This window comes from Eulemur rufifrons, chromosome 30 (genome assembly GCF_041146395.1).
Source record: "Eulemur rufifrons isolate Redbay chromosome 30, OSU_ERuf_1, whole genome shotgun sequence".
Classification (NCBI taxonomy): Eukaryota; Metazoa; Chordata; class Mammalia; order Primates; family Lemuridae; genus Eulemur; species Eulemur rufifrons.
Window position 1 is genome coordinate 61,734,123 of NC_091012.1, and position 21,995 is coordinate 61,756,117.

The window sequence follows — 21,995 nt, forward strand, 5'->3', positions numbered from 1 at the left end:
AGGGCTTTAGACAACCCCGCCACAACCAACAATGAGCTCAACAAATCATTACACATGCGGATTCATTTTCATAGGCAATAGTGCCCTCTTGTGATTAACTTCTGAATAAACTTTTGATGGCTTCGCATGACCAGTGAGTTTTCAATTAACCATACTGATTCATTGAGGCAAAGAACCTTGTTTTCACCATAAGAACTAGAAACTGTTCTTCCAATTTGACTGTGTGAGAAAGTGTCCAACAAAATCTCCTTTGGAAGTTATGAGTGTGACACCAACTGCAGACTAAGCCAACAAATTATAAAAGCAATCGGAATGTCTACTTTCCTATACCATATCTACCTATCTATCTATCATCTATCTATATAAAATGGAAGAGTTGTCCATGGAGGCCTCCGCCTTTTGGAAGATACACACACACACACACACACACACACACACACACACACATAGCTATGGAATATTAGGATTTGTTCCTTAAGTAGTATCTGAATCATGAAGGATTCATTAATTGGGAAAACCACATTTGGTATACATAAACATTTGGTAATCAAACTATCAGATTAAGCAGAACAGCTCATTCATTTCCTGCCAATGTGGGGAAACCACTAACTGTGTATGACTGCAAAATTTATCATAGTTAACTACTAGAGCAGCTAGATCAGAATAATCTTTGAATAATCAGTGGCAAGGGAAGGTCAACAACATTAAGGTGCTGGAATGGGTTAGGGTCATGTATTTCACACAACAAAGCACGGCTGGGAATAGTTAGGGGATTTAAGAAACACACAGACTAGTTGTACATACAACAGTTTAAAAGGAGGCTCTTTCTGAGCCAAGGTTTCCAACCAGCTATAACTGTGAGGGAAAGCTACAAACAGTAAAATCTCTGGAATTATTGTTTGCAATTGTAACTTAAGGGGCAGACTTCCAGTGCACACCATGTAGAAAAGTCTGTGGGATATAATATGGTATTTTCAGTTGCAATTACCCATTAGTGTTTTCATGTATGGGGGGCTACATGGAAAACTAAAGCTAAAATTTGCAATTGGCTAGCCAAAACCAACAAAATTATTAGATAGCTACCATTGTTAAGATCCTACATTTTATCACAATAGACTTTAAGTTTCAGATTTTGCATGGATTCATATTAGGATCTAAGATTCTCAAAATTGTTTCGGTTGTTTTATATTTTAGGTGTAGCACAAATTTTATTATAGAGGATTTTAATGCCTCTTATTTTTAGCAATTCCTTGGCTATTTTAGAGAACTGCATGTGTTCATTCTTAATCATTAGGAATATTAACTCACTAATCTGTTTTTAACATTAATAATGAATACTTCCCCAAATAGAAACCAGCTCTGCTTCCTTTCCCAGCCATCAACACAATGTAGTCAAGAAATGTATTATCTCTAAAACATCTTCTAATAGGTTATTTTCTTCATTGGAAAAAAGTTTACATTATTATAGTTATTCTATCAGTTATCAGAGTGATCAAAGTCTGCAGCAACTGATTCCCTGGGAAAGGACCACTTGTTACTGTGCAGATGTGTGGTCTATCTGTAAATGAGCAGGTTTTTTACACATAGCCTGAAGAGATACACAACAAACCATCCTTACAACATATATCTTTAATTAAATTGATATTGGTGGGTTAAAAACAGTAAGTGAGAAGATGGCAGCTAGGAAAATAGGTATCCTATGACTATTTATAATAAACTGTTTAAAATAAAACAGAGTAAGAAACATCAATTGGCTTTTTATAATTGAAGAGAGAAGACTAACCAAGTGTTGTTTTCTTAGTTCTTTTACAAGCAGAGACCACAGGAGAATAACTCTTACATAAGAAGCACAGGGAAAAGAATTGTTAGTTTTTTCATGTGTATTTTTGTTTCTCAAAATTGTTGGGGAGAACTTTGTCCAGTCAGAAATGAGCAAAAACAAGACGCAAGAAAGATGAAAATAGGGGCATTTGGTCTTAAGAGAGTCTTAGAGAATACAGCAAAAGAGACATTGCTCCATTGGATATTATAATTTGGTATGTAACACAAACATTTAAAATTCTGATTAAAGTGACTAAAAGGATTTATTTTTAAAAATCAAATAAGAACTTAGGGGGATAAAACTCAAAATAAATTTACTCTCAGTAGTAACTCGATGCAAGAGTATATCTTTTCTCACTTTGATAAGCATAGATATAAAATCTTGCTGTCTGTATTCTAAGCTTTCCTACATTTTCTGTAAAGAGTGATTCATGTCAGGTCACATCTAAATGACTTAACATTTTGAGATAAAAGGCTGTTTACACAATATACACATTCTTTACTTACAGAGTAAAAATAAGCCTAACACTTTTATATTAAAAACCTGGGATACAGTAGGATTAGTAGCACCATGAAAAATAATTCTTCCCCCAAACTTCAGTCTTTTATTTTACTCAGTATGATTCTTCTCTTAATTGAATTTTTAATGTGCTGTTTAAGTAACTGGGCAAAATATATAATCTTCATCTTATAATTCTTGGAGAAAGTCATTCTGGACCCAAAAGGTAAATTCATTTCCTTATTTCTTTCACAGAAAATAACAGAGACCTTGCTCTGGCACAATCCTGAGGTACATCTGAATCGTCATGGTTACTAGTCAGCATGTTCTCTTGGTCATATATAGTAGCACCATTGGTGGCAGCAGTGGTAAAGTTAGGGAGAATGAGACATTGCATCCTGGGAATTTTATATATATGTCACATTTAAAAACACACAAGGAATTCTTCAAAATGTTATGTCCTCTTCATGCACACTTGACATCGGCTAATACGTGTCCTCAAGTCTCCTGCTTTCAGCGTTTCTGACTGAGGTTTACTGGGAAATAAGAAACAAGACAATCAGATTCCCTTTTTCTGGTATTTCAATTCTACTACTGGTTCAAATTTATACTTAAACATTCTCTTTGTCTTAAGTAGCTCTCCTAGTGACTTAATGGTTTACTTTTGAGCAATGTGATCTAATGCAGTGACTGGTATGGCCTAAGAGCCATTAGTGGTCACAGGTACGTTTGTGACTGTTCTCCGTACCACTATTATCTTTGTATATTTGTGTCTCCCTCTCTTTCTCTGATACATTTTTTTAGTAGTCATAGAATGAGTGAGATCTGGGCAACTGATGATGAATACATGATAAGGACCAGCAGAAAAATATCAAGTAATGATAACTGACAGAAACAACACATAAAAATACATTTAAACTGAAAAAAAATCAATAGATTGAAGTATCCTGAGGTACATGTATCATATGCAGCCTTACTAATTCAAACTGAGAATCCTGGGAACTGAGACCTCTGGACAGGGAGAGAGAACACAGACTGTAGCTTCAATTCCTGGGGTGGCCTCAATCTAGTTGAAGAGATGCTGACTTGTTATTGAGCAGGTCATATAACCTTTCTTTGTCTATTTGTTTTGTTACTGAAGGATTACTATACTAAGGCATTGCAAACCACATTTACCTAATATTAGTCAAGTCTGTTTTTCTGACCGGAGTCAAGTATATGAGGAGAGTAAGTAAGAATAAAATACATAGCCCAATAAACTCCTCACATTTGTTGGGGATAAACCATCCATGAATTGTCACTCTCTTGCTTAGCATCTCTGAAGAAAGTTTTGGACCTAAACTAAAGCCATAAGTACCTTACCTGAACATGTCTGACACATCTACAGTTGCCAGCCAAAAGCTGTAGGAGTTAGCATAGTAGTTACAGGTACCCCGTCCATGACATTCGATGAAGGGAGCTGAACGAAACTCTTCCAAGCAGGAACCAGGGGAGGCCAGGGCTTGACCTGAGCCCTCTGCCCCTGCACTTGTATGCTAGAAAAGACAAGGAAAAATCTGCCACAATATCCATGTGCCATGATATTTTGCTGAATATACAAAAATGTGAGCTGAGCTTAGTCAAAAATTCAAATCCAGTGAAGGGACTAGGTCCAGAGGTAAGAGAGTAATATTCACACTAAGGGTAGTCAACAAAACTAATAAGTAATAGGAAGTTTATGAAAATATGTTACAGAAAATACATGAGGGGAACACAGTGCCTGGACAGAAGTTAAGTAAGGTTCGAGCTTCTTATTATGCAAATGACAGGGATCCCTCATATTGGGGAGAAATGTAGATAAAATGGACAGTCAGCTATGATGACAAAGGTAAGGAAGAGTGTTTCATACCATCATGAAGGAATAACCAATCCACAGGGAATCCCATCCCTGAGGACAATGGGGAATCTGGATGGTCTGACTGTGAACTGCAATCACCACGGCTGGCGCTTCACATACTGCACATCTGGCAAAGGAAAGGGAGAGGGAACATAATCTACAGAGTACATTGGAAATAGTAATCCCTCTTCTTTGAAAGCCTTCCTGGGTATGGAGCCCCACAAGGTGTCTTCAATGCTCAGAAAAGGTAAAAAATGCACTTTGAGAATTGATTTTGTATAAGCACTGTCTCCTAATATGCGGGTTGTGTGTGTGTTATGAACTAAAACTTTTTTCAAGAAACTGCAGACTCACTGTAATGGCATTTCCATTTTTTATTCTACCCTAAATTTGTATTCATATTTGCTATAGTCAATGCCATAATTGCTATAAGAGATTGGCTTACTGTATTGCACATAGTACTTGCTGTCAAAATGCCCAAATGGAGGGTAGACATTTACTAATGCTGGAACTGTGGTAAGAAAAATGTCTGGTAAACTGGAAAAGACAAGAAACAAACACTTTCTCAATCTCTACCCACTATTCTTGGTCCAAAGGACATTGATTAACCATTTAGCCCTATCTGGAGAAGTACAACATATCCAGAATGCTGGGCAGGTAGCCAGGCACTTGGAAATGTGACTGAAATCTATAAAATCAAGTAAAAGAGCAACAGAATGAATATACCACTGAGCCTACCAGATCTTTAATAAAGAACATGAGGGGACCTCTTCAAATATGACTTAGGCCAATTTGTCAGTTTACCTATAGTTGGGACTGAAAAAAATCACACACACACACACACACACACACACACACACACACACGAATTCCCAAAGGATTTAGGCAAATGTGTTAAAAAGGGCACCATGAATTTGTTACTAAGGCTGAACTAGCTTTAATCTTTATAGCCAATAACAAAGGAGCTAGACTTTCCAATGATTCATCTCTTATGGTTACTGTAATCCTGGGTCATGATCAGAACAAAAATGGCAATATCCAACATTCCTGGGAGATCGAGTTAAACTAGAATTTCAAGGTGGCAAAACCCCGGGAAATCTCTATTAATTGTACCACCATCCTCTTAGTTACTTATGCTCCAAATCTCAGTTATCACTTACTTCTTCCCATAGCTAATCGATTGCCAAATCCTACCTACCCTAACATGACACATGTCACTGTGGGTTCCAATCCACTGATATCTGGACTATAGCAATAACCTTTAATCCAACTGTTCTCTCTACGTCAGGACTATCCCTTCTGTAATCCATGTTACACACTGATGGCTCAGTAATTTCCCCTGAGGTGTAGCTCAAAAATTTTTAGGAGCTTCTCATAATATGCCAAATAAATTTCAAACTACAATTTGGCAATAAAACCTTCTACTATCTGGACCCAAGCTAACTTTACAATCTTTTCTTTCTATGCAATTTTTACATAGTGCATTCTAGACACATTAATCTATTACCTATTCTCATTTTCTCTGCCTAGCATGTCTTTCCCCTTTATAAATGCCTGTGCCTCAAGTCCTTCTAATCTGTCAAGGACTGACCAGTTCGAAATAATTTCTTTCATATACTCATCCCAGATTACTCCAGTTGAAATTAAACATTCCTTTCCCTATACCTTTATAACATTTTATTAGATCTATTGTAGCACTTAGGCCAGGCATAGTGGTTCATGCCTGTAATCCTAGCACTCTGGGAGGCCAAGGCAGGAGGATCACTTGAGGTCAGGAGTTCAAGACCAGCCTAAGCAAGAAGAGCAAGACCCCATCTCTACAAAAAAATAGAAAAATTAGCCAGGGGTGGTGGCGCATGCCTGTAGTCCCAGCTTCTCAGGAGGGTGAGGCAGGAGGATCACTTGAGCTCAGGAGTTTGAGGTTGCAGTGAGCTATGATGACACCACTGCACTCTAGCCAGGGTGACAGAGTGAGACTCTGTCTCAAAAAAAGTAAAAATAAAATAAAATATTGTAGCACTTAGCTCAAGCCTGATATACATCAGATTAATTTATGTATGTTGGCCTAATGACTAGATTATGAGTTCTTTATATATTACATTATGTCTATAATGGAGCCTGGTCAAAAGCAGATCCCCAATAAATATGCATCAAACTAAATAGTGAATTGAATATTAAAAGGTACCTCTGTTCTACCTAACCTGGGAGGAATATCATCAGATTATTAGCTTTGGATTCATTTCTGGCTAGCTAAACTAACTGGGGATTGATAATAAAGCTAAATCAATTCCTTACCGGCTAATGAATGGCTGGATGCTCTGGCCCTTTAGGGGTTCCATGCTCATTGGCATGGGCTCTGGGGTGGACAGCCAATAAGAATAGTCATTTCTTGAAGCAAAGTTGCAAACATTATTGATGTTGCAGAACATGAAAGGCATGGTACTAAAGCGACGAAGGCAGCTGCCAGCCGTTCCTAGGAAGAATTGAAGAGAAAAAGATGAAGGACAGCATCAAGATGGTACTTTCGTTTCTTCTAAAACAATAATAAACAACTTTTCAAAGAGAAACTTGTCTACATTTCTTAGGTAATAAATATACTTTATTTCTTAAATTCTATATTTACTCATATTTTAACATGTCTAAAATCAGGATGTATTTTACAATGTATGTGGACATTTACTGTGGTAGCTCATTACATATATTCCCCAGTGTTGTTTCTAAACTAGTGATGCATCTTATAAACAGTGGCGTCTTATGGAGAATATATAGTAATTTACTGCATACAAATGAGGGACACACACTGAGTCTTTACCATATCTTATCAATATTTCCTGCTCCAGGCTGCCCTTTTTTCTTCTAAGACTTTCCTAGTATGTGTCTTTTGAGGGTCTGCAATCTCTTTAAGCCCAGGGATAACAGTAGCGCTGACCAATATGCATAGCAACCACAGACAAGTTTGAAGATGAATAAGTAAAAAGGAAAAAAAATGAGAGGAAGGAAGGATATGAAGAGAAAACAAAGACAAGAAACTAGTCTTTGATATTCAGAGTTGGTAGGAGCAGTAGAGGTTATCTCTACCAGTTATCGAGCCTTTCTTTTCTCATTTACTCACAAAAGAATGATAAAAAATAATGGAGCCCCTTCACACATTTTTAAGTGATATAATATTTAAATTTTGATCAGATATTATATTAAAATTTGATATCTAAATTTTTTCATCAAGAGTTTAAATTGATACTGTGCCAGAATTAAGATATTGACTATTGTCTCTCAGCTCCAAACCCACCCTTGTATTCTCTTTGTAATACTAGGGGCTGAGAATTTGCAAACCACATTTCTACCTTGCCACCTGTCATTTATGGTGTTTTGTGAATATTGATATTTAAAAATAAACTTTTATATCACTCTTTTAAATGTAATCAATGTAATGATTTGAAACTTTAACATTAGCCATTATAGAAAATACATAAACTTATCTTTAACAGCTGACAATTACATATATCGTTTCCTTTTGCATTTATGGAAAATATAATTTCCATTCTATAATTTCCATTCTACTTCTCTCACAGTTTTATCCTAATGTAATATATCTTTATTTTTGGAAGTCTTATTGATCATCGTACCATATTTCTCTGAAACAAAAATTTAAAATACCTTTTTAAAAATTTCTGTGAGTGGATTTTTCATGTTAAATGTTTTATTTTGACCTGTCATCATTATAATTATTATTAATTCACAACTGATTAAAACCATACATATTATCAATCTTCATAATTATTAAACAAAAAGTAAACTTTTATTAGAAATATATTTCTTAATGACATGGATTAAAATGAGTCATAGAGCCTCAGTTAATGGAGACTTTAACAAAACCATTATTTTGAATTGTCCTTTTGAATTTGTCTCCCAGAGGTTTTCACACTTCAAGGCAATATGCTGTAGTATGACTCTTTTATAAAGTGGGAGATGTATGAGAGTTAAAAGGAGATATGGGAAAGGACATCACCCAAAGCACATTCACAGGCAGATTGGCTTTAGGAGAAAGTACACATGGAAGTTGAAGACTTGAAAATTGATTCCTTTAAAATTATGCTTGTACACCTCTTGGAAATTTTTGATATATCCAAAGGGGTATCCTTATCTCAGACTGAAGATGACTGATAAAAGACCAATGGCTCTTAAACATGGTGGATCATCAGAATCATTTGGAATTTTAATACAATATGTTTGGGATGGGCCTAGGAATCTTCAAAAGTTCCCCAGGTTGAAAATCACTGATTTAGTCTAATTTATCTATTTTTCCAAAAAGAAAAAACTGGTTCAGAGAGAAATGACTGACTCAACATCATGTGAGAGTGAAAGACAACACGGTGTAATTGAAAAAGGGGAGGATTTAGACTTGGTAGGTGTTAGATTCCAGTCTTACCTCCATCACTTTCTAACTGTGGTTTTTAGTAAGTTACTTAATCTCTTAGCCAGTTTCTTTGTGTATAAAATGAAAAAACAATATTTGTCATCTTTTTTCTTGATCAAAGTTGTGAAAATCAAATTAGACAAGGGATATGAAAGTGCTTTGTACATTACAAAGTAATTTAAAAAGAAAACTAACCTAATGCCTAATTTGTGACAGCCGTCTGGACTCATAAAGAAGAGAAAAGGAAGAGGTATATAAAAGGAAGGCCCATAATGATGAGATCAGGGGTGTTTGGTTGCATTGGTGCTATAGGCTGCCCACAATGATGCAGAATCCTGGATTATTATTTTCCAAATTTTCAAAAGGTGAGTGATTTTATGTACTCCCAATGTCTCCCCATCCCTTAAAAGTATAAGGCTTTATTAGACTAATGGTTCTCAGTATGTTTTTTTCTTCCAGATAGAAAAGTTTTAGTATTCAATCCATCTCTTCTACCCAGTTTCTTACATAACCATAATCCTTCCACTAATCCAACACAGACTGTATTTATTCAGTCAGGTGATTGTTTCTTTAACATCAAAGCTAAAGCTGCCTCTATTCTTTGCTTAGTCATCAAGATATTTCCAATGTGATTCTTGTATGAGCCCTAGTAGAGCCTCTGCAATTTACCACCACTTTTAGGATCTTGGTCCCTATCATGGCATTTGTTTGACCAAGTACATGAATTCTGAAAAGTTATAATAATATATTGGATAGCAGATCCCATTTTCTTTTTGTATTATATTTTTGAATTTCATAGTGCTCAAAACTTTCTAATGGTTCCCATTGACCTGATAGGTTAAGGATTTGAAGTTTACAAGTTTGATTGTAAGTTAGACTCTGACAGTCTAGAGAGAATGAACAAAAAAGGAGAAGAATTTTATAGAAATATACTAGAAAAATATAGAAATACATAGAAAAATATAGAAAACCAGTATATAGAAAAATATACTATTTTTATAGAAAAATACTAGATAAAATTATCTAAATATATTGAGTTAAATTAGTTAATTAGATATCCAATTAAAAGTACTGAAAGATAATATAATCATTAATTTAATGATCATTTGGCAATTGCAAAATTAGAAAACGAAGATGTACATAAAGAAAGCAAAAAAGTGAAGGAAAGGGAAGGAATGATGAGAAGGAAAAAAGGAAAATATGAGAAAGAAAAGTACAAGAGGAAGAAGAAAGATGTTAAGCAAACCACTACTTTATTTGGCTTTATAAAATGACCTATGACCACTGGCTTCCATGTAAGAGAACATGCCTACTCTGGTGGGCCAGAACTGGCAGGTGTGGCCATATTCCCTGGGAAGAGAGCAAGTACACCAGACCTCTGGGGTATCTGCTGCTGCAGAACTGTTTTCACAGAATGAATGGCCCAGCCAATGAGAGCTCAGGAGGCCTCTCATAAAGATCCCAGAAACCAGGAGCCCAAATTATCTTTGTAAATGTCTTTATGGAGGCAAACAGGATAATGAGTCCTAAAATAGGCAGCCTCAGTTCAAACAATGGGACCTTGACATCCAAAGTCAAAATTCCAGGAAAGGAAATTTGGGGGATAGAAGAGTCCTTGACAATCATCTAGTCCAGCCTTATCCCATCAACCAAGCTGCCCAGCCCAGTATTGACAAGATACATGGGAACACTTTACATGAACTGTGACCTGAATTTCATATAGAAATATGGTGCTGTGTAGAGCTTTAAACTGCTCTGATAATACTTTGTAAAGCTAAGGCACTTATTTTAGAAACTATAAACTAGTATAATTAAGCAATGACCTTATTTTCTTTGATCTACGAACCAAGATTCTCTTCAGAACTTATTTTTCAACTTGATGAAAACCAGTTTCAGAGAAAAGGAAACTATCTCCCATGAATTATAAACACTGCCCACTCAAGCAGCTGCTATACTGTAGAGAGCCCAGGGAATCTGTTTCCTTAATAATTAAGCTAACTAAAAGTAAATGTGGCCCTTTTGAAAATGCCTTGCTTTAGGCCAAGAATTGTACCTCACAATGGCTAATTAATGCTTTTAGCTTAAGGTTAAATATTATTTATTTAAATATTATAGTGAATATTTTCAGTTAAACTTGACATGGTTTTCAATTTGCAAGTCCCAAAAGAACAGAGAGAGGCACTCTGGCCCAGGCTATTCTAGAACCCAACAGGAGTGTCAAATCAAAAACCAAATGTGTAGTAAGAAATTAGATGCTGATTATCTCACCCAAGTCTTGACCATGGGCTCTTTTATTTCCTTGTACATACAGGAGAGAAAAGCCTTCATAGATCTGGACTGTTCCCTGTGGGCATTGTGGTGCATCTGTCATCTGGCTGTGGCGTGTGATAAGAAATCCATGGGCAACAGAGGACGTTCCAGGGGGACCTGGGGGACCTTGTAATCCATCTGGCCCGGGAGGACCATCCAAACCACGGGTACCTGTTTCCATGAAATCATCAATATACAAGATTAAGTAAGCTCTGATCCACTGTAATGGTTATTGACAAACATTATGACCTCATTATATTAGCTAATTTATTCAATATTTATAGAGTGTCTATAAAGGAATTGTCAGATATCATGAGCTTGGAGACAAATTAAGATATGGTTTCTGCCCTCAAAGAGATTTAAATATGTTTTTTTCTTCTGGCATTAGTTGAAGACAGCAAGCACTAAAATACTGGGTGAATGGAACTTGAGATGGGAAGAAGTGATGCTTATTTGGAGAGCCTGAATGTTAACTAGTCTCTTGCTGTAATGAAAGAGTCTAAACCCCATGACCAACTTTCAGCCTGATGTTTTGTTTATCAATGAGAAAGGAAGGGTGTGGTTGTCATCAGTTTGCCAGTTTCAGTGCTGAAAAACATTTTCCTTTGAATCTGTCTGGGGAATAATTCCCAGGCATACGTTTTTGTTCAGAGAATAGGCAGGACATTCTGAAAAAGCCTTTTAAAAATGCTTATTTTCAATCTATTACTGACTCCCCTTCTTCATTTAGTGTCTTGATTTGAGCTCATTTAAAAATTCTCTTTATATATAACCCTCTGACCAGTGTGTGTATAGATTTTCATTTTGGGGAAACTTCACAGCAACACCAGTGATGAAGATGACACTAACTTGTTTTTTTCCCTAGAACTATGGCATTAATGAAATGGCAAGTTGTTGGCTCTAGGAAGGCCATATGTATCACCACTCTGCTTTGTTGCTGCTGATATTTGAAATAGAAACTCTTTATGTTTATTTTATTTAGAGTTATGTTATCTAGAGTTGCTAACATATGTTTACAATCTAATGAGTGTATGATCTTCTATTCCTATTTTAATAATCTTAATGTTAATGTATTTTTTATTGCAAGTTGACTCAAATTCTTTTTGGAAGTAGGTTGAGTATAGATTGAAAGTCTAGTAGATACCAGACTCAGTATTATTAGGGGCACATATTAATGAGTGACCTCAAAAATGTGCATATCAATTTATCGTCTCAGCATGAGAGGTCATCATAACTCTCAAAGGTCTATGAGATCACTTAAACTTTTCATTTATATTTACTGCATTTTATGGGGAAAATTATATCCTATTGTGATGTTTTCAAATGTGGTGGGATTCACAATAGTTTCAAGGTGGTCTAGAGATTTAAATCAATATGTCGAACATTAGCTGAATAGGTAAGTATAGTGAGTACCCGGAAATCCCTATCTTGAGAGAAAGCTGGGTTTTCGATTCTCTAAACACATAAACAAAAGCAACCTTTGTATGTTTCTCTTATAGTGGCAAATCCCCTTATACGTGCCTTCCTAGTTTTCCCCTGCTCCAGATTCAACAGCCAGCTGTGAGATCTCCCTCAAGAGAAAGATCTCATAGCTCCAAGTGGAGGCCCTATGCCCAGAGGTCTCCCAGACTTAAAGACCACCATCAATAGCATTGTTTTACTTGTCTCACCTGGCTGGCCTGGCAGACCTGGGTCTCCTTTGCGCCCTACTGCACCATCAAAGCCAGGGAGTCCATTGCGTCCAGGATCTCCTGGAGGGCCAGTTGGACCTACAGGAAAAGAAACGGGGTTTTCAAATGCGGGTAGAATAATTTCACATCCAAACAGATCTAGAACACATAAGATTCTTGAGACACTGAATTCATAACCTGGATTAAATCCAGATAAATGACGAGAGATCTTAAGCCCAGGACAAAAGAAGAAAAAAAAGATTTAGCTTTGGTTTTAAACATTCCATTTACTTCTGAGGAGAGATTCTCTTAATATGGCAGTTGTGTTCTCTTTCGCCTTCAGAACGAGAGAGGAGTGCAGATCCCAACTTTTGTTATCTATCTATTGTAAGTTACTGCTAGGTACATTTTATTTTTGGTAAGACTACCACTCAAACACTTAATACGGGAGAAAGACTGAAGTTAGTTACTAGCTTTCTTTTATAATCAAAGTTGGCTATAAGCATAGAGTCAAATGGCCAGCTATTATATAGAAAGCAGTTAATTTAAAAGTCAAGGGGCCTCACAAAGGGAAACTGATGGCCCACCAAATCAGCCTTGATCTTTCTGCTGGATGAGGTAGAGAAAGCACCAGCTCTTAAATGCATTTTCATTTCATTACAGAGTTTTTAACATTAACTTAGCTGTTCAATTTAAAATAGCCAGAGGAGCTAAAAGAAGCCTGACAAGGCCTAAAAGAAATTCAGCCATGAGAAGTTAACAATTTCAAAAAAAGGAAAATGGGACCTGTGGTGGTCTGGAATTCTACCAGTTGCTCAGGCTCCTATTGTCAGAGAGACATTCTGACATGTCAAAAAAGAACTAGGGATATGTTCTGAAATATATAAGCCTTAAAAAAAATGATCTGCAAAGGTACCTGGTAAGCCTTGAGGTCCTGGAAGTCCTGGTGGACCTTTTAACCCAGGCTGGCCAGGAATCCCTGGAGGACCAGCATCTCCTTTGATTATAATACTCTGTCCGGAAGGACCAGGTAATCCAGGAGGACCTAAGAGGCAAAACACACAAATTTGAAGGGGAAGAGAAAGGTCAGAAGAAATGGATGCTGAAGTGACCTAAGATCAGAGTACCAATTGGTGTGAGAAAAACATGTCACATGTATTGGACTGCTGCCATATATCCAACAGAAATATGTTTGGGAAAACTACCATTATCTCTCCCAGAAGACTGAAAAATAAATAATTTTCTTGGGGTCAATGGAAAAATTAGGCATATCATCCCTATTTTCAAGCCTTGGGCATCACTCAGTTACTAGAAAGTCTAATCCATTACAGTTCTGTGAACACTGGTGTCAGGGGAAGACAATCCTATTCCCTTACAAGTCTGTTCTGATTCTAATAGCATTTGCAGTTCTTGTTTGCTGTGCTTGTCAAAGGACCCATTGAACTAGTAGGGGAATTTAGCAGATGCCCTATTTCACAATTCATAAGAAACCTCTATAAGTCTCTTAGCAAAAAGAACTATTTTAATATAAAAAATATACAGATATACATGTATAACTTGTTCTTGTGATCTGTTCAATTGAATATCGAAGTTAGCATAAAAGCCAATAAAGATTTCAAAGAAGCATTCTTGTCAATCCTGCATCTATCCTAAATTTAAAAGGTCTATGTCAATATTATATTAATAAAATAGAGTTTTAGATATTAGTAAATAAAGAGAGAGTCCTGCTTATTCCTCTTCAGTTGGTGAGGACTTAGACTGGCAGTTTTGCTGAAAGACAGAATGCAAACTTTTAAATTCTTTAATGTGTCTAAGTATCAGGTATAACTAGCTTCAGGAATAAGTCTTACCTGGTGGACCAATAAGTCCTGGTTCCCCCTCAGGGCCAGGTGAACCAGGTATTCCACTGGGTCCTTTCATGCCTGCAAAGAAGATACATAAACTCACATGGCAAAGCAACAGGGCTACAGCCTTTACCCAGTCAAATCAGAAAATAGGTATCTTGTCCCAAAGGAGTTTAATATAACCTCAAAACATCCCTTCAAATACCTGGGAATCCTGGAACACCAGGGAGACCACGATCTCCTTTCATTCCATTGAGACCTGGCCGGCCAGGATTACCCTGAATAAATAAAATCATTAATGTTAAAAAAAATTAGGGGGGAGAGAGAGGAATGAGGGCATAGGTATTATATAGTACAGGGACACATGGCCCCGAGGCCACAGGTTCCCCACCCCTGGCATAATGGTTTATAGCACCATCTCTAGAGTCAAACTTCCAAGATTCAAATCCCAGTTTTTCCCCTTATTAGCTGGTGTGAATTGAGTTGATTATTTACCTCTTTGATCCATAGTGTTCTCACCTCTAACATGGAATAAATAATGGTATCTACTTCATGGGATTATGGTGAGGACAGTTCATATTAAGTGCTTAGAAAACTGATTGGCATGTGGTATGTACTTAATAGATGGTAACTATTATTTTTTAATAGAGATGGGTCTTGCTATGATGTCCAGGCTGGCCTCAAACTCCTGGGCTCAAGCAATCTTCCTGCCTCAGCCTCCTGAGTAGCTGGGACTACAGGCTATTATTTTATTATTAACGAAAATATTCCTTTTTTAGTCTAGACCTAAGGTGATAAATTCTTGGATTAGAGTCACATGTGCAGAAATGATACAGCCTGAAAGACTTATCAAAGATATAGTAGGGCCTGTTAATTAATTGGATTAGAGGGCCATGAAAAGTGTGAAAAGGAGAGTTGAAAATAGCTCTAGGATGGATCTAAAGGAAGAATATAGAATAGCAAAATCGTGTAGGAGGCTATTGCTTTAGTCCAAGTGTAGGACAATGAAGCTTGTATTAATAGGAATGAAAAAGGGGAAAGCCTGGAACATCTTATTATGCCAAAATATAAGAAAGTATTAAGAAAAAGGGGGGGTACATGTCAGAAAGACATACGATCCAGCTTAAAAGGGCTTCCAAATCTGGAACAATGAGAGCATCTAAACAAGCAATGATAGTTTAAAAATTGTAAAATCATTGGAAAAAAAGGGAAATAATGAGTCTATATTGATAATAAATACATAAATAAATAGTAGAGAAGAGAGGGCTCTTGCTTATAGTAGGGCCAACTGGTATATGTGGAGGTAGTGCTACAGATGGAAAATCATCATTTTGCCACTATCCCAGTAGTGATTGGTTGAAGCAAAAACCATTAATAAATGTTAAATCCAAGGGGAAATTTTGATGAGGAGCAGTATATTTGCATGATCTTAATGTGCCTTCCTGCAGTTTTGCATATTAGTTGCAAGAGGAAAAATAGCAACCATACAGTGGAGAAACCGAACAACAACTTGATTGGGTGATCAAAATTAAAATCACAAATGAGGGGCAGATAGACATCATGGGCCTCCTTATCTATTATCCTGAGAAGGACACAATATTACTCGTGTAGTATTCCAGCTGAGGATGCATAACTTGAATCTAATTATAAAGAAACATCAGACAAAACAAGGAACATTCTATTTTAAAAATGATGGGGGGGTAAAATTTTTTAAAATGTCAAGGTCATGAAAGAAAAAAAATAGGCTTAGGAACTGTTCCAGATTAAAGGAGACTAAAGAGATATGACAATTAAATGCAATACATGATTTGGTTTGGGTCTTGTACTGGAAAAAGAAATACTAAGAAGGACATTACTAGGTCAATTGACCCAATTGGAATATGAAAGGTGGAAATTAAAGAGTCATATCTATGTTCAATTTCCTGAAGTTGATCACTCTACTGTAGTTATATAAGAGAATATTTTTAATCTTAGGAAATATGCACTGAAGTATTTAGTGGTAAAGGGGCATGATAGATACAACTTATTTTCAGACATTTCAGGAAAAAATATATATATGTTTATATAAATATATATAGTTATACACATACAGAGAGAAAAAGGGGCAAAACATATTAGGTAGTAATGTTTTTTTTTTTTTTTTTTTTTTGAGGCAGAGTCTCACTTTGTTGCCCGGGCTAGAGTGCCGTGGCATCAGCCTAGCTCACAGCAACCTCAAACTCCTGGGCTCAAGCAATCCTCCTGCCTCAGCCTCCCGAGTAGCTGGGACTACAGGCATGTGCCACCATAACCAGCTAATTTTTTCTATATATTTTTAGTTGTCCAGCTAATTTCTTTCTATTTTTAGTAGAGACGGGGTCTCGCTCTTGCTCAGGCTGGTCTCGAATTCCTGAGCTCAAATGATCCACCCGCCTCAGTCTCCCAGAGTGCTAGGATTACAGGTGTGAGCCACCTCGCCCAGCCTAGGCAGTAGTCTCGAATGCAGGCAGGGTGACATATGAACTAGAAGTACATGGGAGAAGAATGAGGTGGGGATGAGTAGAGAATGAATAAAGAGATAAATAAATTAAATCTAGGTGACTAGAAGAATAATGATGCCACAGGGGAAAAAAGGTTAGATACAGAAAAGCATTACGGGCTACTACTATAGATTTTTTTTTTCAGCTATAAAGCAGTCTTCAGAGTTAAAAGATAGCCCAAACCCTGTTGGCTGCCAAATCTACCAAGAATCTGCTTGAATGAATGGAGGTAGCTTTGAGCATCCATAAAGAAGAATGTGACTCTCTGGGTCACTCAAACCAATATAGAAAGCACATCAGTGTATATGCTATTATTCTCTTTTTATAGGTGAAGAAAGAAACCCAGAGTGTCTGTTTTCCTTATAGACACAAAGCAAAAGTGTGCAGTGGTGCTGAAATTTGACTCTAGTCTAGCTAATTTCAAAGTCTAAAATATTCCCACTCACCATAATTACTTCCCTATGGGTGGACTCATCCACATGAAATGCTCTGACATACATGTCTCCTTTGCACAAATTTGCTTTCATTGAACTGAAGGCTTCTCAAATCTAAAAACTATACATACCAAAAACTCCAGGTAAAGTATCTTCCGAAGAACCCTTTAACTATAATAGAGCAAAGTCCCTTTAGTTGGGAGACTGTAGGAAACTTGCCTTCTACTTTCTTTTTAATTCTCCAGTGAACCATGCAAACAGCCTTGTTCAATGAATGTTAATTAAAATTATGCAGCTTAGAATTCTCATTCTGAATGCAAACACCCACACTCCTCTCTCATCAAATATCTACTCCCATTTCCTACCGGGAGTCCTGGTGGTCCTTGATCTCCTTTCAAACCAGGCAAGCCAGGTTGCCCAGGTTGTCCTGGGTTTCCCCTCTCTCCTTTAATACCTCCATTTCCAGGGAGACCCCGAGGACCTTCTGGACCTGGTGAACCTTGATAATGTACAACAAATAACCACATTTCAGTATAGCATAACAGTAGCAAAGAAGTCAGGCTTATAAAATATCAATCATCTTCCTATTAGTTTGCAGAATAAAATCCAGACTATATTTAAACATATAGAACTATGTTGACTCCCTTTCTAATGTGAAGTGGACTGGGTTCTTTTTGTTATTAACACTGGTTTACAGACTCTTTTACTTTATATTTTATTATATATTAAACTCAATAAACTCATATCTAAAGAAAGGACTTAGGACATAACATTTGCTTCTGCAGTCCTTCAAGTGTTTGACTTAATGTGAAACGAAACAGAAACTGTAGGGTACTTTCTCAAATTGGAGCATGCTTCAGAATCACCTGGAGGGCTTGTTCAATTCCTGGACCCACCCCCAGAGTTTTGGATTCAACAACACTGAGGAGGTGCCCACTAATTTGCATTCTAACAAGTGCCGAATAGAAGTGGAAGCTACTAGTTTCAGGATCACACTTTAAGAATCACTGTTGGCTGGTCCAAGTGCAGTGGTGTTTACAATTTTAATTGACCACAACTAGTTACATATTTCTTTGTTCCTTCCCCACTCCCACCACTTGACTTGCCCTTAAAAAAAAAATCACTGCTGTAGGGCAGTCAGGGATTTAAGCCATTTGTCTCGTTGTGATTAAAATCAAATTCTTTTATGTGTAAGTAGTTACATTTATTCAGCTTTTATTACTATGCAGTAAAGATAGTTATTTAAGCAAACTAACTGTTTAACTTCATTTTAGTGATATGCTTGATATTTGGGAATATTTTAAAATGTCAGAAATTTACTGATACAATACAGTACTTTTAAAACTTATTTCTAAAATGTTTTCATATTTTTTACATTTTAAATATTTTTAAGAAAAATAAATAATTCTGTATGCATCTTGTGAGTAAATAAAATAATGTACAATGGGATTTTGCTAAGTTTTTTCCCTTATGCTATGTTTTTAACCTTTCTAAATAAAGACATCAGGTCCATTAAGCAACGAGGGAGATCTTATCATTGGCCAAGCCTTTTGCCACTAGGTGTGAAATAGGTGCTATTTACTTGCAGAGTGTTTAGTGGCTGAGGTTGAGACTAAGTAATCCTGACTTAAGAAAATAATTACAAAACCCTAAATAATGAACAGCCAAATAGTTAACACTTATACCTTCTCTCCTCTGGTAATCTCAGATTTTTTATTGATTATAACAAAAAATGAAGATATGTAGGGATTATTTTTAAGGAACTATCATAGGCATATCAATTTAGAATACTGAGTTCATGCTTATATGTGGACAATGTGTCATCTTTTTGACCTGAGATAAAATTGACTTTAGTTCCCTTCCCAGTACTCTTAAAACTCAGAATCAATGCCTAATACTAATAAGGCAGAATGGCATAGAGATTAAAAATACTGGACTCTGGAGTTAGAATGCTGGGTTAGAATCCCAGCTCCATTAGTCATTAGTTATTTGACTTTAGCAAGATTATTAATCTCCTTGGCTTCAATTTCTTCTTCTATAAAATGGAAATAAGAATAGCACTTACTTTATGAGGTTGTTATAAGGATTAAATGAGATAGTATATATAAATTACTTAGCACAGTGCCTGGCACATAGTAAAAACTATGGAAGGGTTTTATTATTATTATTATTGTTACTAATATTATCTTCATTATTAATAGTAATACTGAAGGTAAGAACCTATCTTAAAATATGAGCCTGTTTTTAATCTTGCAGGTATTTCTATATGATTTCAGAATATAATATTACATATCTGGCACATGAGAAAGAGGAAAGAGGCTCACAACAGTAAAACAATTGTTTTATCTTTAAACAATTTAAAGATCATATAGTTATTCTAGCCTGGCAACCAGACAACAAATAAATTCCCCTCCCAATAATAAGAAAGGGTTGGGGTACTTTTTACATTAAAAATACTGTATTGTTCAAATGCACTAGATAGGGTTTTCTAAGCAAATTTGCTAGTTTCATCCATAATATATGATTTGGACTAGAAATCAGGTAGCAAATCAGCTTATTAAGAAAAAAAATAAACCATCTGTGAATCAACCTGATAACAATGACAAGGTAAGATTAAGATGGGGGGAAAAAGGAAAGTTTTATGACCCTTTACCCCAATTTGAAAGGTTATCAGAACATGGTATCAGCTGAAGAAAACAAACTAAGGTACCGCACTTTTTACAATTAAAAGGAAATAATAGGAAATTTACATGTTAATTCAAATCTGCTGTTTAGAGTTCCTTGAATTTAAATCAATGAGTAATAACATTTAATGACATAAAGGACATATAAGTTTTATTTTTAACAATATTCAATAGTTTTTCTCTTCCATTACTGAAAATAGCCCTGAATACACAGATCAGGGCAATATAAGGCAACCAAATTTCAAGAAAATAAAATCAATACAGAGATTACAAATGGGCCAGATGCCTACCTAAATAGCTTAATGCAGTCTTGAAGGTAAAAATAACTGCATTTCCATTTAAAATTCAACATGTCTTTATGTATTGACTACCTAGCATAAACAATTGAAGCCACAAAGACCTAATTTCATTTTAAACTTAATTATAATCAAGTCACATTACCTTCGTCAAAATGTTAAAACCCCAGCAGATAGTATTTGAGGATAACAGTACTCTTCAATGACTTCTGAATTATAGCAAAAAAGTGCATTTCTTTTATCACACATACAAAGCATTAAAAAAAAGAATTGACTAGTGAAGAGTCTAACCTTGAAAACCTGGGAAGATCAGAGTTCACCAAAGCCCAAAGATCGATGTTAGCAGTATCAGACATCACACAGTACAAAATAAGATTATGAGTTAGAAGTGGTTCACATTACAGCATAAGTTAAACAATAATCTTCTTTGCCAGCATTTCTTATACCTACAGCATAATCAGTATGCAAACAGAACCATAGAGGAGTATGGAGAGCCAAACCTTTTCAAATAGAGCTTATTCTAAAGAATAAGCTGCTGGTCTTCATTAATCAAACAAAATGGAAAACTCTATTGAAGACATCATATTAACACTGCTACTGTGGCTTTCCAAAAGTTAGCTTCTCAAAACATTAAAGTTGGCAAAATAGTACCATTTCACCGATAGCCTTCAGCTCCTTTAGCAAAGGGGTAATTTTGGATAAATGTTTAAGTTTGTCTTGGCCTCTGCCATCCTTTAGTAAAAACACCAGGTGCAAATTTCTTGATATGTTCAGACTGCCCCAAGGAGATACAGTTAACTTTAAAGGTCTCATTTGGCAAAAAAATACAAAGATCATAGATAATGGAACAGAAAAATCAAAGCATGAGTACATAATGGCCATTATCAATTGTACTTTTATTTGTGTTTGAAAACCATTCCATGAAGCCACATTCTGATTTTTTTTCCTAATTCATAACGAGGCTTTCTCTTGCACATTATTACTTACAATGTGTTACTTAAAGATAAAAAGCCAATGTATATTTGTATCCCATTAAACTTGAAAATAAAGATTCAAATTTTCTAAAGATATGAACACTATCAGTGAAGGGGTGCTTTAAAATAATTTGTCATGCAATATCCCACCCTAAACCACAGAAAATATCACATTTACTTTATTATTATTCAGCACACATATTAAGTCAGGCTATTCACTATTAAAGAAGGATCATTAAATATAAAGATTAAAAGCCTACAAATAGAACACCTCTTGGTTAGTGTTAATTGACTAAAAACAATTTTCTTTTCTTACAAGTCTTGCTATGATTTGTAAACATTGAATGTTAGCAGAAAGAATAAATTGTGCTACAGAACTGAATCCTAGAACGTAGAAGACCTAGGATCTATTTTTGACTCTGCTATTTAATAACTGTATGACTTTGGGCAATTCAATCTTTCTGAGCTTGTTTTCTCACTCACATAATGGGAATAGTGCTATCTGCTCTAACCTCCCTCATAGGATTGTTTTAAAGATCAGATTCAATTTTTAAAATATTGACCTAATGTCTGCCATGTGCAAGTTGCTACAGGAAACAAGATCCAAACTCTGTCCTCTAGGAGTTTACAATAAAAGTACATTGTATGATGTAA

The 21,995-nt window shown here is 35.9% G+C and overlaps 1 protein-coding gene across 2 annotated transcripts in view; it reads right to left on the minus strand.

Moving 5' to 3' along the window:
- Nucleotides 1-1,610: 1,610 nt before the first annotated feature.
- COL4A5 (collagen type IV alpha 5 chain) overlaps nt 1,611-21,995 on the minus strand; it is a 229,544-nt gene continuing 209,159 nt past the window's right edge. The window contains exons 43-53 of one of the 2 annotated variants that reach the window (XM_069464363.1): nt 20,659-20,667; nt 17,753-17,886; nt 14,640-14,712; nt 14,441-14,512; nt 13,507-13,635; nt 12,591-12,689; nt 10,879-11,091; nt 6,492-6,669; nt 4,209-4,323; nt 3,683-3,855; nt 1,611-2,856 (exon numbers count right to left, since the gene is read on the minus strand). In XM_069464363.1, coding sequence (XP_069320464.1) covers nt 2,775-2,856; nt 3,683-3,855; nt 4,209-4,323; nt 6,492-6,669; nt 10,879-11,091; nt 12,591-12,689; nt 13,507-13,635; nt 14,441-14,512; nt 14,640-14,712; nt 17,753-17,886; nt 20,659-20,667 — 1,277 coding nt within the window. In that variant the 3' untranslated portion in view covers nt 1,611-2,774. The remainder of the gene's footprint in view (nt 2,857-3,682; nt 3,856-4,208; nt 4,324-6,491; nt 6,670-10,878; nt 11,092-12,590; nt 12,690-13,506; nt 13,636-14,440; nt 14,513-14,639; nt 14,713-17,752; nt 17,887-20,658; nt 20,668-21,995) is intronic. The other variant, XM_069464364.1, reaches the window with a different exon arrangement.